The 15,969-nt window shown below is 37.8% G+C and overlaps 1 protein-coding gene across 5 annotated transcripts in view; it reads left to right on the plus strand.

Annotated features, from left to right (window-relative positions):
- Positions 1–15,969, plus strand: part of SHANK2 (SH3 and multiple ankyrin repeat domains 2) — a 347,164-nt gene that overhangs the window by 184,714 nt on the left and 146,481 nt on the right. For all 5 annotated transcript variants that reach the window (XM_035326921.1, XM_035326922.1, XM_035326923.1 and 2 more), the window contains one exon: positions 6,509–6,584. In XM_035326921.1, the coding sequence (XP_035182812.1) occupies positions 6,509–6,584 (76 nt within the window). The remainder of the gene's footprint in view (positions 1–6,508; positions 6,585–15,969) is intronic.

A 15,969-nucleotide genomic window follows, 5' to 3' on the forward strand; every position in this document is an offset into this window, starting at 1 on the left:
TCCTCTCCTCTCCTCTCCTCTCCTCTCCTCTCCTCTCCTCTCCTCTCGAGCAAAGTTACTAATGTGTCTGTTATCAAGAAAATCTCATTACTCAAAAGCAAATGCATACTGAACTGGCAATGTGTTAAATGAGTAAAAGTATGAACGTTGTGCTTACAATACACAGAAAGGAAGGAACAGGGTGTCTCGTCCATGCAAAACTCTTTTGGCTTCCGAAATGTAATATTTATTTTTTTTAATACATAGTTTCACACATTCTATATATTTGCATTATGACCTAAATCTAAGATTTACAAAGCTTTAGTTGTGCTGTAGCTGATAGTAGCAATGTGGGTACAATTTGCAGTTACTGGCTTTTGTGTAAAGCAAGGGGTTACTTTAATTATGGGATCTGTCTTTCATGAATCTGGTCACATAAAATGGCATTTTTCTATGCGGCACATAATACAGTAGTGTTTATCCCACAGCAGCACAGACTTCTGAAGCAATGATGTCCTTAGTTTATTCCATAAATGGGAAACACAGCTTGAGCCAAGCTTTTAGGACAAGAATGTCCACTATGTTAGCTGTTTTTGAGACATGGTATCTAACAAACCTGCTGCCTATTTCACATGTTGCTTCCTCTACAGTAGAATTAATTCAGCGTCATTTAGTATAGCAAATGTTTTGAATGTGCAAGTAATTGGAACAGAAACATAAATGCTATTCATTGTGACATTTTCAATCCCATATACTTTTTCTCTCTTTTTTTTTTTTTTTTTTTTTTGTAAGGTCTACATTTTTTGTGATATAATTGGGTCAACTTTAGGAAAGGCTATATGGTACTATCTTATTGTAAAATAAGTGTATAGAAAATGGCTAGTGCAAGTGGACATCTGTTAACGTTATTTATTGTATTTACTGTACATGGCAGTAACAAAGAATTTCAGACCTCTTTTCTCAGCTTTGAATAACTTTTGGTCTAACTCTCAACATAAATAGCCATGAAAGTATTTTTCCCCAGGAAATGTAAGAGGGGACGCAGTGAAAGCCTTAGCCTCTTGCTACTGCTGGGTGCTGCTTTCTGTCAGCCTCATGCCGAGTGCTGTACCTGGCCCTCTCTTAGCAAAGAGCATCTCTGGCTCTCTCTGTGTCCCTTGAAGGCGCTTCTGGGTCAGGAGAAAGAAAAGCTGCACGTTTTTGGATGGTGCTAAGTTGTTAGATTTGCTGTGGCCAGCTGAGCACCAAAACGAAGGATTCTGACTTGGCACGAATGCTGCACCAACGCCCCACCAGGTGAGGCGGCTGCATATCCACTCCTCAGGTCAGGCCATGCACGTGCCGATGGCTCGAAGCCCTTCCTTCCCGCAGGGCTGGCAAGCAGCCCGGCAGCGTGCCCGTGCCCGCCGGCACCGCAGCCCCGCGCAGTTTCCTAGGAAACACACAGCCGCCCTGCGAGGAGCCGCAGGGAGAGAGAAGAAATGAAGGCAGCTGCTTTGGGATTTCTTCCTCTAGCTCTTCACGCTTCTAACCAATATCAAGTATGTAAGCAACCTGCTACGAAGAACAGTACCGGTGTCTGTAGTAGTGTGCTTACGAGAGTTATGTGCTTATCACGAAAGACACAGAGCGAGAATTGAGGTATCTATCTGTTTGGGTTAGAGTTCAAATTTTATTTCCTCCCTTTCGTGCCTGCAATATTCAGCTTTTGATAATGCTATCTGTAGGCACTGCTGGAGTCTTGTGGTCAGTTATGAGGCTAACACCAGGAAGCCGCAGGGAAGTCATATGCGTATTTCTCAGCAGAAAAACAAAACAAAACAAAACAAAAAAAAAAACAAAAACAAAACAAAACAAAACAAACAAACAAACAAAAAACCTATCATTCCTTCTAAGGAAGAAAGATTCCTTCTGGAAGAAGAAAGGGAGAATATGTTTTATTTCTGCATCTTTTCAGTGATCACCTTTCTTTGACCCTAAAAATTATATTCAGAATGTCAGGATTTGAGTCCATTGCATACTGAGATGTCTGCAACAGCAAAAAAGCTACGGTTTTATTATTTGTATTACCACTGTTGCACAGTGCAAAGGGCTTATTTCTCCTGCTGTTGGCTTCAGAGGTAAATTTCTCCTCTGTTGGCTTCAGAGGTAAATGGACCAGGAAAAAATTGGCCAATTTTTTGTTCTTGGAGACTCTTCTGTGGCTGTCATGCTAGGATCAGGTTGCTCCTAGATGGCATATTAACTGATGTGAAGAAAGTCTCTTAGGTGTTTTTTTGCTTTTTTTTCTTTTTTCTTTTTTTCTTTTCTTTTTATTTTATTTTTTTTTGTAGCAGAAAGTCAGGAGATTTATGGTAATGATGTGTTCCTACAGAAGATATTTTCTGTAGCTGTAGAGAAAGTCTGGCTTTTTCCATAAAATGCTCTTTACTCTGTGAACAGCAGTGCGATACGTTGAGGACAGAGTTGTTAGTTGTGACCTTGTCCTGATGCTTCATACCCAGGCATGTCCTGTTGCTGTAGCCTGCAAGTGATGAAGGCCTGTAGATCAGAGGGAGAGTCTTCTAGCTAACTCGAGATAATAGAAAAAAAGTCCATTGGAGTTACTCTGGGGCTTCTCTAGAAATCTTGAATGATACCCCAATGTTCCTTTTTTTTTTTTTTTTTTTTCCTGATGATGTAAAGAAAACCAGAGCATTTTTGCTAATGCTGGTGCTTTGCTCATCCTCCTAGAACAACTTCTGAACTGATCTAATTTCATAACTATTTGGCTGTGGTGACAGATGTTCATCTCAGTCATAATGTCTGTGTCTTCCTGCTCGTCCTTCTAATCTGCAGCAAATTGAAAAAGAAATCTTCAAAAGCTCCACAGGTGAAGACTCCAGCAATGGCGATAGACAGAGATATGAGTCTTAGGTGGTCCTAACTTGCTCCAAAGAACTCTGATTAAAATAATGACCTTAGAAAACAGGGGAGTCATAAGAATGCACAATAATCCACTGAAAGCTGAAACTAATCTCTTGGTGCTATTATACCTTTTTATTTTGTAATTCTGTTGTGAATTCATAAAAACACCTGTTAAACAATTGTTTATAGGTTCTTTGTATTCTTTAGTTTTTTTTTTTTTTTTTTTTTTTTAATAAAGGAACCTTAAAGTGGCCTTCTTTTTCTTTTTCTTTCTTTTTTTTCAATATCCTGTTCATTATGATGACAAATTCCTAATCCTTTCCCCTTATGGGTGTGTGTACTTATGCTGCGTAATAGGACAGACTGGAATCTGAGTCAGGCTTTAGGGAAAGAAGGTAATTAAAGAACTCTAGGGCTTACACAGCAACCTGGGAAACATGCCACTTAGCCTTGAGTTCAGGGATTTGTATGGCTAATGGTTTCCCAAATAATCCCTGTGAATATGATTGCACACAAAGAAGTGGGGGAAGGTAGAGGGGTGGGAGAGGCAGGGAGCAGATACAGGCTGCAGCTAGAGTGCTGGCTTTGCAATACTAAGTAGCTGAACAAAGCTATCTGCCTTACTGTGTCTTTCCTTTCCTCCCACCCACTTTGTATTCGTTAATAGCACTGAAATATCATGCTATAGAAAACAGTTTCTGCAGAAGAAACATCTGGCTCCTTAAGGCTCAAGCAGTGGCATTAAGAGCTCCAAAATATTCGTCATCACACCTTATTCTTTTAATTATTTTTAACCGACTGCTGAAAATAGGCCAGTGGTAAACTGTAAGTGGAATCCAAGTTTATGTTTTTCTATGTGGCTTCTGGTCATGTCTCTAGATATTAATCTGATTTTTAGGATGATGTGAAAAAGAATGTTGCTCGATGGGAAATAGACTGCAATTCATGCAGGTCTTTTTCCTTTATGTCACAGCAGGTCATTGAATTTTGAAGCTAACCTTGTCAACTTAGAGATGAAGGTGTGACCTAAAAAATTCACTGGACCCTTACAGCACATTGAGAGGTACAGCCATACAGTGAGCTACTTCAAAGCCAAATCTCTTTGAGCAGCTGTCATGTAGCCTTGGGTACCATTGCTGCTCAGTACACTTAAAGCTCTTACTCTGTGAAAGACAATGTGGTGTCCTCCAGCCCTGCAGTTACTGTGCTGCCTGGGTGAGCTTTGTTTGTACCTAGGTAGGTGCTAGGTGAGTCCTGCTGCAGGCTGTGCTCTTCTTGACTTTTCCAGAAAGGCAGTGGGTCAGGGCAGTAGGACCTGGAGCCTGGGAAAAAATGTTAGGTGTCTCTGGCAGAAAATACAGCTGGTAGGTGAATGACAAAGGGACAGAATAAATGTAAACAAAACTGTCTAGTGGGATTCATATTGTATAAGGGATTTTCTCCTTCTTTGGTCATCCTATAGGAAGGATGCTGGCTGGTCTTCCCCAAATCTGTATAAATGTATATATTTCTATTTTTTCTTAGTACTTCTTAAAGGCATCTCTTGTATCTTGGATAGTACACTATGAAGTAATTTGCTTACTCGGTCAGCCAGCTGCAACCTGCATCTATATTTCCAGCCATAATTCCTCTGCTTGGGTGTGTACTTGTATTTCTGTCTTCAGCTTGGAACATGCTGAAGTCCCACAATCCAGTTTGAGTCAGCTGTAATGGTTAAAGCAAGGAGAGATACTTTCTGTCAACTCCTTTTTCACAAAGTCTGCTTCCCAGTACTTACTGTGCTCCGTGATGGTGTATAAAGCCTGTCATCCTGCACTGCTGTTATTGTTTTTTCTCTCTGCAGACTAGCACTTGGACATCTGACATTACATCTCAGAGTAGCAACGTCTAACATCCTTAAAAGTTGTGACATAGAGATGGCTTACCTTGAGGGCTTGTCTAGCTTGGAGAACTAATAAAATCTGTTTCGATGGAGCAAGGATGGCCTTAAATGAAAAAATCCTGGGCCATGCAGATGAGAATTTCATGGTCACAAGCTAAATCAGAAACTTTTCAATTTGTTCTTTGATGTCTGTTAGGCTAACAACTTGATGGCATTTGAGGTCCAACCTGTATTTAGACCAAACTTTTTCCTGCCTCAAAACCTACAGTTTCTATATAACTATCTTCCCTTGAAAGATGAAGCCAGAGGCAAAGGGATCATACTAAAGATACTCTTCTGAGGACAATGAATACTCTAAACTATTATTGTGGAAAAGGTTGAGTAAGACTCAGAAAATTGCTACTTTTTGAATAAATTTTGTTTTTCAAATCTACTGAATAATGTTCCTTGCTTTTTTTTTTTTTTTTTTTTTTTTTTTTTTTTTTTGCGTATGTTTTATTCTGTATGAATGCCTCTGTTGGAAGTAAATTTGTATGTTTTTCTGTCGTCTGAAGAAGGACAATGAATTACTTACCTCCTGTACAATATATTTGTCCTTCCCCAAAGGTATAATTTATATATGTACTTTGTGGTAGCCTTTCAGTGTAAGCCTTTGAGATTATGCTCTTTGCTGTGAAAACTGAAGCAAATGAATACTGGAGTAGCATTGGTATCTTTCCCATGTGCTTGATTTATTGGTGCTCTTCTAGATACCCATTCAAATCAGTAAGAGAGCATATTTCCAAGGAAGAGAGATGTTAGCTCTGTTGTCTGTCATTCTGTACATACTGTTATAAACTGAACTGTTACACCCATATTGAACCAATATTAATGTTGGTGAATCTGATTGTAGAAATACTTGTGAACACAAAATCTCGTGGTCATAATAGATTGATAGCCACAGGATGTGGGAGCTGCTTCAGTGGGATGGTGTGGTATTTTTTTGGTGTTTTGATTTTTTTCCCCTTAGTAAAAGGCATAAATACCAAATTCTAATATACTTGAGGATTTAAATGCCTTTTTGGTGAATTTGTTGTTGTATCAGTTTCTTTTGATCATCCTGTTTCCCAAGTAAAGGGTTTCTTTCTTTTTTGCTTCACACCCTGTTCCGAAGTTTGTTGGATTTTTTCCTTTTGCTACATAATTGTAGTACATGTTTTAGAGCAGTATTTCCTATGAGATTTGATTGATAGCAATGGTTGTGGGTGCCTAGTTTTCCCCCTACCCCCTTCTCTATATGCCAAACAAAATGGCTGAAAAACCTTTTGTTTTCTGTGTTGCATATGTATATTTAAACAATAACAACAACAATACTGGTTTGGATTTTTTGGCTATGTTTCCAACCTTTCCAAAATGTGTTGCTTATTTTTCTTGTTTCTTTCTTCTTATATTTTGCCTCCTAGTCCAAGGAAGTTGTTGCCTCTGAGAATGGGGTTGGAACTTTCAAACTTAGAAATGAAATGATACATGATCTACAGGTTCTCCCTGCTTATTTGATGCATGTGATATGTTAAAAGAATACATCAACTCCAAAGGAAACATTTTTTCAAAAACTCCTTGAGACCATGTTAATTCACTATAAATACTATAAGTTTTCTTTATTGATGTATAGCAGAAGATCAGTCTTGAAATTGCAAATGAAAGCAGTGCTTGATGAAAAAGCACAGGAGTATTGTTAAACGTTCCCTTTTCTTTGTGCAGAAACACGATCAGATAGAACAAAGAAACTGTTTAGACACTACACAGTTGGATCCTATGACAGCTTTGATGCTTCAAGGTAAGATTTTTTCTTTTTGGTTGCAATCTATTTACAAAACCCTTCTGGATTTTATTTAATTGTTACTTTTGTTTTAGACTTTTGAGGGAAAGAAGGAAACGGATGACTAAACTGAGCTTCTAAGATATCGTTCTACATCTAAATTGTGTTTTTGTGTTTTTTTTTTAATCACAGTTTACCCTTTCATATGGGATAGGTATACAAAGATAGGGATCAGCAAAGAAATAATGAGTATCATTGTTATGTTTTCATGAGTAGTGAGAGAGATCAGCATTTCACAGAAGCTGTATGTTCCAGCTGCTTACACAGTCAAGGACCACTTCAGCTGGGTATTTCACAAGATCTGGCCTTCTGTATCTGTTGGCAGAATCATACTTCATGACAAGAAAAACAAAATAAAACTTTGCAATTTGTTGTTCTGAATGATATCTTAGATCCTGAGTATTCATCATTTTTAAGCACGTTCTTCTCCCACTACACTGGATGTACAGCTAGCTTCTGATAGTTAGGATGATTTTTAACATGTATAATGTCAATTAGCTCTTGGTGTCCCCTTGAGAAAATCGTGGTGGCATACTGGAATCTCTTACACTTTTCTCCTGAGTGTCTAATTAGAGCTTTTCAAGAAAAACACGTTTTTTGTAGGTGAAGAGCTCTGAAATGTGTAAAGCAATGATGGCAAAATGTCATGTGGCACTATCTATTTCATGGAAAAAAAAATGTGGTAACAGTTGTTTTTATTATGTGATGTTAATCTTTGTTCTGAGGGTTATGCATAGTTTCTATGCAATTTGGGGCAGGAGGATGGCGTGCAAGCCAGCTGAAGATAGCCAAGACATCCTTCCCTGTTCCTGCTGGTTGGTGTGCAAAACTCTGAAAGGCAGAGTGCCTGGTGGTTGTCTGCTGCTTACTGCCTGTAAATATTTGAAAAATACATAAATCTTCAGTCCCACTGAGTTGTAATTTGAAGGATTATTGCAATATTGGATACAGAAGGAAGCTTTGGTGACACAGTGGGAGGAGGCAGCAGATGGTGGGTTGGCTACAATCATCCCGTTTTGGAGGGTCTGATATTCCTGTTCAGTATACAGCGTGCTGTAGGGCATCAGTTCTTGTTACTGTGACCTGGGAGAAGAGAAATCCCATTTCAGCATCATGGATATTGCCCTGCCATGGTCAGCCTAGTCACCAGAGCTTTGCACAGCTGGACAATATCATTGACTACGTAGTGTAATAATGATAAAGTTGCCAAAAGAAGCTCTTAGTCTCTACTATGAAACACATAACTGTTCTGCAAAGCAAGTTAACTGGTTACTAGTTACATTTCCAGGGAGTGGAGTTGGCTTTTTGCAAGATTCTTTGATCGTTGTTCTATAAGCACTGTAGCCTTATCTCTATATTTCAACGTTATTGGATAGAGTTGTTTCAGTAATGCTAGAAGCTATAGCCACATTATGTTACCTCAGAGAAACCAAATAGTCCTGCTTTCTAACAAAAGATGTTTTCATTTGAAAATGTCAGCTCCATTGAAACCATTTTTTTTTGTTTGTTTTTATTGTTGTGGTTTGTTTGTTTGTTTGTTCCTTTGATTTTTTACCATTAAGGTATTGTGTTTGTGCAATGCAACAGCAAAGCTCTCAAAAATTCACATTGTGAGATTCAGACTACAATTGAGCAGGAAAGTTTATCAAATAAAATGAAAGTTTTCATACTTTCACATTATTGAGAAATTAGGTATGAAGTATATCTACAATTGTTCCTGATTCTGTCAACAGTATCTATTAATTGTCTGAGAAGTATGAGGGAAAGCAACAGCTTCCTCCTGTCAGCTTCTGAGTAAAGCAAGATTTTGGAGAAAACTAATTTCCACAGAGAACCTGAATCCCAGTGGACCCATTTAGAAGGGTAATAATGACGGTCCAGCAGTACAAGTAGGAATTGAAAGGGAAAGGTAGGAGAGAAGGTAGAATTGCTGGGAAATTCCAAGAAATACAGTTGAAAGGTAGACTCACATAACATTTTTCTCTACAAGACTTGTAAAAATGGTACAAGCAAAACTAAAAAATATTTTTGGTGACTGAGTTTCCAAACCTAGTAAGTTGCTGGAACAGAAATAAGTTTTCTCTGAGGCACTTACAATAACTTGCTGTAATGACATGTTTACAGAGAACATATACCATGATAAAAGGTAAACTTCCTTCTTCATCCTTTACAACACACTATGTAGCAAAACACTGTTCTGATATTTTTTATTCTAAATAAAATAGAGTATGAGGACTTGCTTTCTTAAAACTGCAGTAGCATATGAAGCTGAGTTTCAGATACTTGACTGAGGCTACAGATCAGCTTTTTGTACATCTTAATGGTAATTTTACTGGTGCTTACATGTTGCTGCTAAAGAAAAAGAATTTGTATTTAAGTATGACAGGAGCTTAATATGTCTTGTTAGTATGTAGAGTATATTTAATTTCTAGGATGGACTTCTTCAGGGAAGGAAATTGTTAAAAAGAAGCAAATGTGATGTCTAACAACAATACTCAGTATTTCCAAATTTGTGTGTAGCTTTGATTACTTTTTCTGTTATGGTTTCCTATCAAAGTAAGGGAAAAATACAGTAAAAATGATATAACTGCTTGCAGCTAAGATTCAATAAACATTTGTTAGAAGGCAATTGTGATTATGTACTAAGAAAAGCTTTGAAACCAAAGTATTAACAAATCTGACTCAATTCCTTTCCAGAGATGATATGGGGGAGTAAGGGGAAGTGTCTGCTCCCCTCACTTTCTCCTTCCTGCTCCAAGGAAGGCAAAAATTGCTGAGTAGAAATACTGTTCAGAAATCTATATTAATGGGCTTATTCACATGCAGGAAAATACATTGTACATGGCATTTTTCATCTTTAGGAAAATGTGCAGCTTGAGTAATGGAGGTTCATTAAATCCTATTTCAGCTTTGCATAAGAAATGAATTATCCATACATTAATGCTTCAGGAAAATGGATAGTATGCTTACTAACATGTAGAAAAGCAGAGAGACTTCCTTGCCAGTACAAATGACCATTACATATCATACAAATATAGTATTTGAAACTATCAAGTCTAATGTATTAGCTGGTTTAAATGCTGATGGGATGCATTAATTCTGTTACGCAAAAGTGATGTCTCTTGCAGCTGTCATGCACTGCTTCTGTTACCATTTCTTTACAGGGCTTTCTTTACTGTTTTATTAGAAACTTTGGAGAACGAATTCCTTGCAATCAATTTCATTTAATCTTATGGAGAGAGACAAATACTGAAGGGAAGGATAGGCTTTGTTGCAATTGTGGACATGGGAGAGTGTAAAGTCTTATGATAGCAGGAGTTCTTATTGGACAAATGAGAGTAAATACATATCTCTGGACATTCATCTCATGTTGCAGCTCTGGAGGCTGAGCTGAAAAATTGGATGGCCAAAGCTTCCTTCTGTCTTGCCAGATGGAGCTTGCAGGCAGCACCATGCCAGCAGTGGCTGGAGCGCAGTGTCAGACCCCAGGAAACACTGTGGCCCAAGGCTCTACTTTGTGACATGCCTTATGGCCCCAGACAGGAGCAGAAAGCTTGCACAGGCAAAGAGCAGGTACACCAACACAGGTGCAGGGAGATAAGATAAGACAACACTGCCGTGACACATCCCTGTGTGTCTGTGGTCAGCAGCAGGCCTAACAACCATGGGACATTGCTTTTGAGAGCTGGGGGTAAGAGGGAACCTACGTTTAGAAAAATGGTTATTTCAGTCTGTCTTATCTACGCTGAGTGGGCAATATTGTGCACTAGTAAAGGGGAAGCTTCCAAAGTGCTGTAAGTATTCATCAGAGGTCTAGTTAAAATTCAGAACTACCTTTAATGCAAATAAAATTATTTGTAGTCCTCAAATCAATTCTTTCATGAAGTCTTGTTTCATCACAGTTGAATTCGTTTAATAAGAGAAATTAATACTAAGGCATAGAATAAACATTGAATTACAATCAATCAATAAATAAACAAAATCAATATAGACCTTTACAAATCATGATTTTTATCTGCTATTTAACCTGCAGTGAGGGAATTAATTCTGTCAGGATAGAATAGGGAGTTATTCAATCAGGAAAATCAGAGGGAAGACAAATCTAAGTTATCAAATTAAAACATGTAAGATTGATTATTATTTTCAAATGTAAAATATTGGCATCTTTTAAAAGGGTGTGACTGGTGATAAAGTAACTGTTTGTTTTAATACTCTACAGACATAAATAGTATGAGCAATTTCAGTTGCGTGTAAAGATTGTAAACTTAATTTGGTGGAAAACTTAATCTGGTTGCCTTTGTGGATTTGGAAAATTTAGAACACAGGTGTGGAACTTTACTACTGCATTAATTGCGTCATCTGCCTGCCACCCCCAACAGAACGGTGAAACAGCAGATCACTAGGAATGACTTTTGAATTGCCAGCTTCAATACAGTTATGAAGTATATGGTATAAATGTAAGGTTCCCTGCCTTTCTGGGTTTTCTCTTTCTTCACAGTCCAATTGACATTCACATCGTTTTTTAACTAACCACTTTAACTGGTACTAGTCACGGCACGGGAGAAGTTTCCTTGGTGCCTTTTCATGACCTCCTTTGGCTACAGCACTTTAGGAAGCACATGTGAGAGGATGTAATAATAAATAACCTTTTCAAAGGTTGTTTGCCACAAAGTTAATGAGGGGACTGAATTGATTTGCTTTCTGGTTTTTGTTCTATTTTTTTCTGGATGAAGAAAAAAAAAGGAAAATTTGATTGTGTAGTCTGGGAGGTATGTGTAAGCAAGCTTAATTAAAAGCTTAATTCATTAACCCTAATGTCCCTACTTGGAGTCCAGTGGCAGCATGCACATCTCATGAGCATTAGAAGCTGATGGAAGCAACTCCTTAAAAGCCAATTGATTCATAAACACACAAGAAAAAAAGAGAGATTCTTCTCAGTTGTGCATCCTACGGCTTCTCTGTTGATGTTGTCATCTGCAGTGTCAGGTAGAGCTGCACAAGCTTTAATCCCAGACACCTCTGAGAGCCTCCTTGGTGCATCTGAATCTGGCTGCCCAGGAACTCTGCATGCTGCATAGTGCTTCTTATATTTTTATTTTTCAACCTGGAGAATCTACCTGTTGAATACCTCAGTCCTCATCCCAAAGTTGTGATGTAATTGCAGCTGTATTAATACTTTAAACATCAGGCGTGACACACAATTATTACACGGTGGGGTTTTTTAGAGGAAGCTCTCCATTTGATGCAGAAATTTGATCTGGTTTGATATTTGACTCCATGTGGAAATTTTAGATATAAATATTGTCTTACGGAAAAAAAGCAATTATTGATGACTTTGTAGATAAATATACATTTAAAACGAATGGAAACCTTTTGAAGACCTCTGGTCCTTGCAAGTCACGAGGTCTTCAGCACCAGAGAGGAAGTGAAGGGACCTTTTCCTGCTTGTGGCTCAGCAGTGGTAGCGTTCCTGTGGGGCGGGGAACTGAGCAGATGTACTTGCTGAGGGCTGCTTGCTTGTGTGCAGCTTTCGGCAGCAATCTGTTAAATACTGGCAAATGGTCTTTACCAAAATTGAAGGAATGTTTAAGAGCTTTTGTTATTATTATTATTATTATTTTTTGTATTCTGCTGGCCACATTTTCATGTTGGTACGCCTAGGCCTGAAGAGTCTGAGGAAGACTCTGATAGCAGTGTCCTTACCCAGAAAAAGGGATTCTGTATTGACATAACTGGCTTCTTCTGTTTTTCTGTTGGATGGTACCAGTTCTGCTGTACTAATGTTTTCTGTGAAGTGTGTACTATTCAGTTCATCTCTTTGATAATACCTTGAAAGGAATCTTAAGGTGTGCTGGCATAGGTTTTAAGCATTATCCTTGGTTTCCTTTTCTTTGTTGGAAAGAAGTTAAACAATAATTGTGGGGGGGTTTGTTTGCTTGTTTTTTAATATGAGGCTTGAACTTTGTCAAGGAGATGCTGGTAAAAATATCTGAAAATGCTTATAGTTATAATGCGTGTTCACCTGATGTAGCGATGTGTTTACATCTGAATGCTTGTTGAGATTTTAAGGGCATAAAATCTCTGCTTATGGGTTGCTCTTTAGTTTTTCAGGCATAGGGAACAAGTATCACTAACCAAATTGTGAAATGCAAATTGTGTAGAATGTTTTTTTCTGGTGTTAATTGTCCTTTTATTTCTAAAGATATTTGAGGGGCTTGCCTGATGCCTGTACTGAATTAGTTTCCATACTTTGAGTAAAATAGTCTGGTGGTGCTGAACTGCTTTATTAACGTGTGGTAGAAAGACAAGGGCAGCTCATTTTTAATACTTCGTGCCTCATCAACTTGAAGAATGTAATTTAATCCAATTTTGGAAATTAAATATATATTTAAGCAATAATTAAGGCATTGTAGCATTTTGTGAAACAGGTGGAGATATAAAATATGAAGTCTTTCATTTATTATTACTTAATTTCTAATGCAAATTATCTGACTTGCTAATAAACAACTTTGCACTTTGGCTCTCCTGCTGTTGTATGCTGCCATGACTGAGCTTTTTATGTTAGTGACTACAGATAATATTTAAAGTAGTTGCTAAAATAGTAGGTAAAAAGGGCATGTATGTATGTATCTGAACTGTAGTATCCCTTTGTTCAAGTCTGCACTATAATTGCATGAAGATGCATATTAACGTCTAATGCAATTACAGTAAGATGCAATACTCCATGGTGAGTGGTGGGAGTTTCTGTGAACTGGTAAATGCATTTTTAAGTTGTTTACTATCTTAATAGTAAAGTTTTTTAAAGCACTTCAGTAAGATCCTGCTGTTAGCAACTAGTAATTTTGCAACTAGTAATTAAAATTTTTGAGACATTTTCTGGGCTAGAAGGGGTAATTTTTTAGAGGTAAAGTGTTTTAAAGGAAAGACCAACAGTTTCCAGGAACAACATTAAAGAAAAATGTATAATTCTTTACAATTTTAAAATCTAAACAGTGTAACTATAGGTACAGAAGATCCAATTTGTCAAGGCCGTGACTGGGTACATGGGCCATTTCCTGCAGAGCCATTGATGCACTCAAGTTCAGCAATATTTTCTCTGTCACTTCTCCTGCGGACTGCTGGAGGACAGGACAGGTTTAGGTGATGGAACTGAAAGCAGCAGCCTATAGCCTATGCCCTCTGCATGGGGAGGAATAAAGTTTTCTGAATTAAAGTAAGAGAGAAGTAAAAATAAATAAATATATAAATGGGGAAAAGGAGTGGAAATGCCAGAAGGTGAGGACACAGGAAAAGATTGTGAGGGTGCGATACCAGGTTAGTTAGAAGCAGGAGCCACATAATTAAATGCAAGGATAGAGCAGAAGAAAAAAGGAGATAAAATGTTTGGTTTTCTGAGAAAATGAGAACGATTAAGTTTCTAACAATTAGTGTTTTACATTTGCGTGTCCCAGCCTCCACTGTGATGACTTAGCTTCCTCTGTGTGACCTTTAGTTCCCTGCCCTGTTACACCTCTGGCTGCCTTCCTCTCACCTAGTCACTAGATGAGCAAAAGCTGACATATGGTGCCTCTGATTGTAAGTGATGCATTTTTAAGTTTTGGCAGGCCAAGAGGAACAAATAACAGTTGAGCTTGTACTCTGGGCTTTCCTCCAGAGGGAGCAAAATTTTAAATCACTTTTCTTCCTCCCTCCAGCCAGAGTACGCAAATATTTGTTGCCTTTGGTAAATTTGATTTACATGGCAATTTGTAAGGGTGACTGGCAGGCAACACTTTTTTTTTTTTTTTTTTTTAAAAAAAAAATGCTATTAGGAAGTCAGAAAGTGGTCACTGTAAAGTTCTTCCATTGTGCAAAACATTAAGGCCGATGGAAGGAGGATGTCTGGCTTTGTCTTTGGACAAAATTGATGTTCCGGAGTTGTATTTCTTTGTAGACTTTGCTTCCACCCAGTTTAGAATGAGGGACCTTCTAAAGAGCAAGCAAGCTGGTGTTGGTGTTCACCTGGGCTTCAGTCTCTGATAGACTGCTTTGACTTAAACCTGTACCTTATATCATTGATGAATGCCAAGAATCTGACAAATAGAGCAGTTCAAGACTTTTGGTTGCTAGGTCTGTCCTCAGAGGCAGTGGCACATGGGTGGGGATGTTAGATGTGAATGATGGGCAGATGTGCTGGTGGAAGAGCTGGTGATATTCTAAGGGTATTCTAAGGGTACCTGCACACTCCAACACAGAATTGCATCCTGCATTCTGGAGAAATAATCTTTAGTCTAAATTAAGCCTGTGTTAAAATATGGACAAAAGATTTGTTTTAAGAGGTAAACATTTCACTAAAACTGATTTCATGGAAAAATTCCTAACAGAAGAATAATGAAGCTTAAATTAAGTACATGCACTGGCAAATAGTGGTATCTGCATATTTAGGAAAAAAAAAAAAAAAAAGAGAGAGACTTATCTGTATATCTTCCAATTTATTTGTGAAATAAAAATACATGTTGAGTGCAGATAACAGGCCTCAGAATGAAGAGTTTTATGCTACCATTGAAAACTAGGGCTGATACCGAGCAGCTTGTGTGATCCTTTAAACTAGCAGTTCCAGTGACTGATAGAGTAGCACTGTCAGATTTGTAGACAAGTTGCAAGGGTGCAAGTTGTAGCAGAGGTGGTTTATATCTCTACTGTGAACAACTCAAATAACATAAATTTGAAAATACACTTAAACTCTATGCATCTTAAGTTAGGCACCCAAGTTACTTGAAATGCTAAACCAAAATTTTTATGCTGTCTCCAATACTTAAAATATAAACGTCGTGTATTTCCAGAAATTAAGCTGCAATTCAACCAGCAAGCAAGGAAAGGGGGCAAGCAAGGAAATGGAGAGATTCCAGTTGAACATTAACTTAATTAAGAAAAGTAACTACCATTTTAAGTAACACAGAAACCTTTCTGTTCATCAGCTGGTATCTGTAAAGTCAGTGATTGTTTGCTATTGCTACCAAAGTTGTGGCCTAAACTGGCCATGCTTTGACAGAATTACTGAAAACTATGTTGCTGTTAGACAGGAAAACTTTTAAGATGGACATTTCTCAAGCTGGTTTGCAGATAAGCAAAGACAATTTGGAGTAGGCTTAAAATAACTGAAGGGTTTAGTGTAATTAGAGAAATGGTTTGAGGTGGGAATATATTTCAGATTAAAGGTAGAGATGCTGCCTCCTTTTCAATGTTAATGAGGTTGTAAAATAATATGGTATTTAGCCAGGAATTTTTAAAGGTATGTATGCAGATTAAGCTCTAATTGAAGCCCCCTCTTCACTTTACAGTAAAAGCCTAAAAAATATAACTT

This window comes from Oxyura jamaicensis, chromosome 5 (genome assembly GCF_011077185.1).
Source record: "Oxyura jamaicensis isolate SHBP4307 breed ruddy duck chromosome 5, BPBGC_Ojam_1.0, whole genome shotgun sequence".
NCBI classification, from domain to species: Eukaryota; Metazoa; Chordata; class Aves; order Anseriformes; family Anatidae; genus Oxyura; species Oxyura jamaicensis.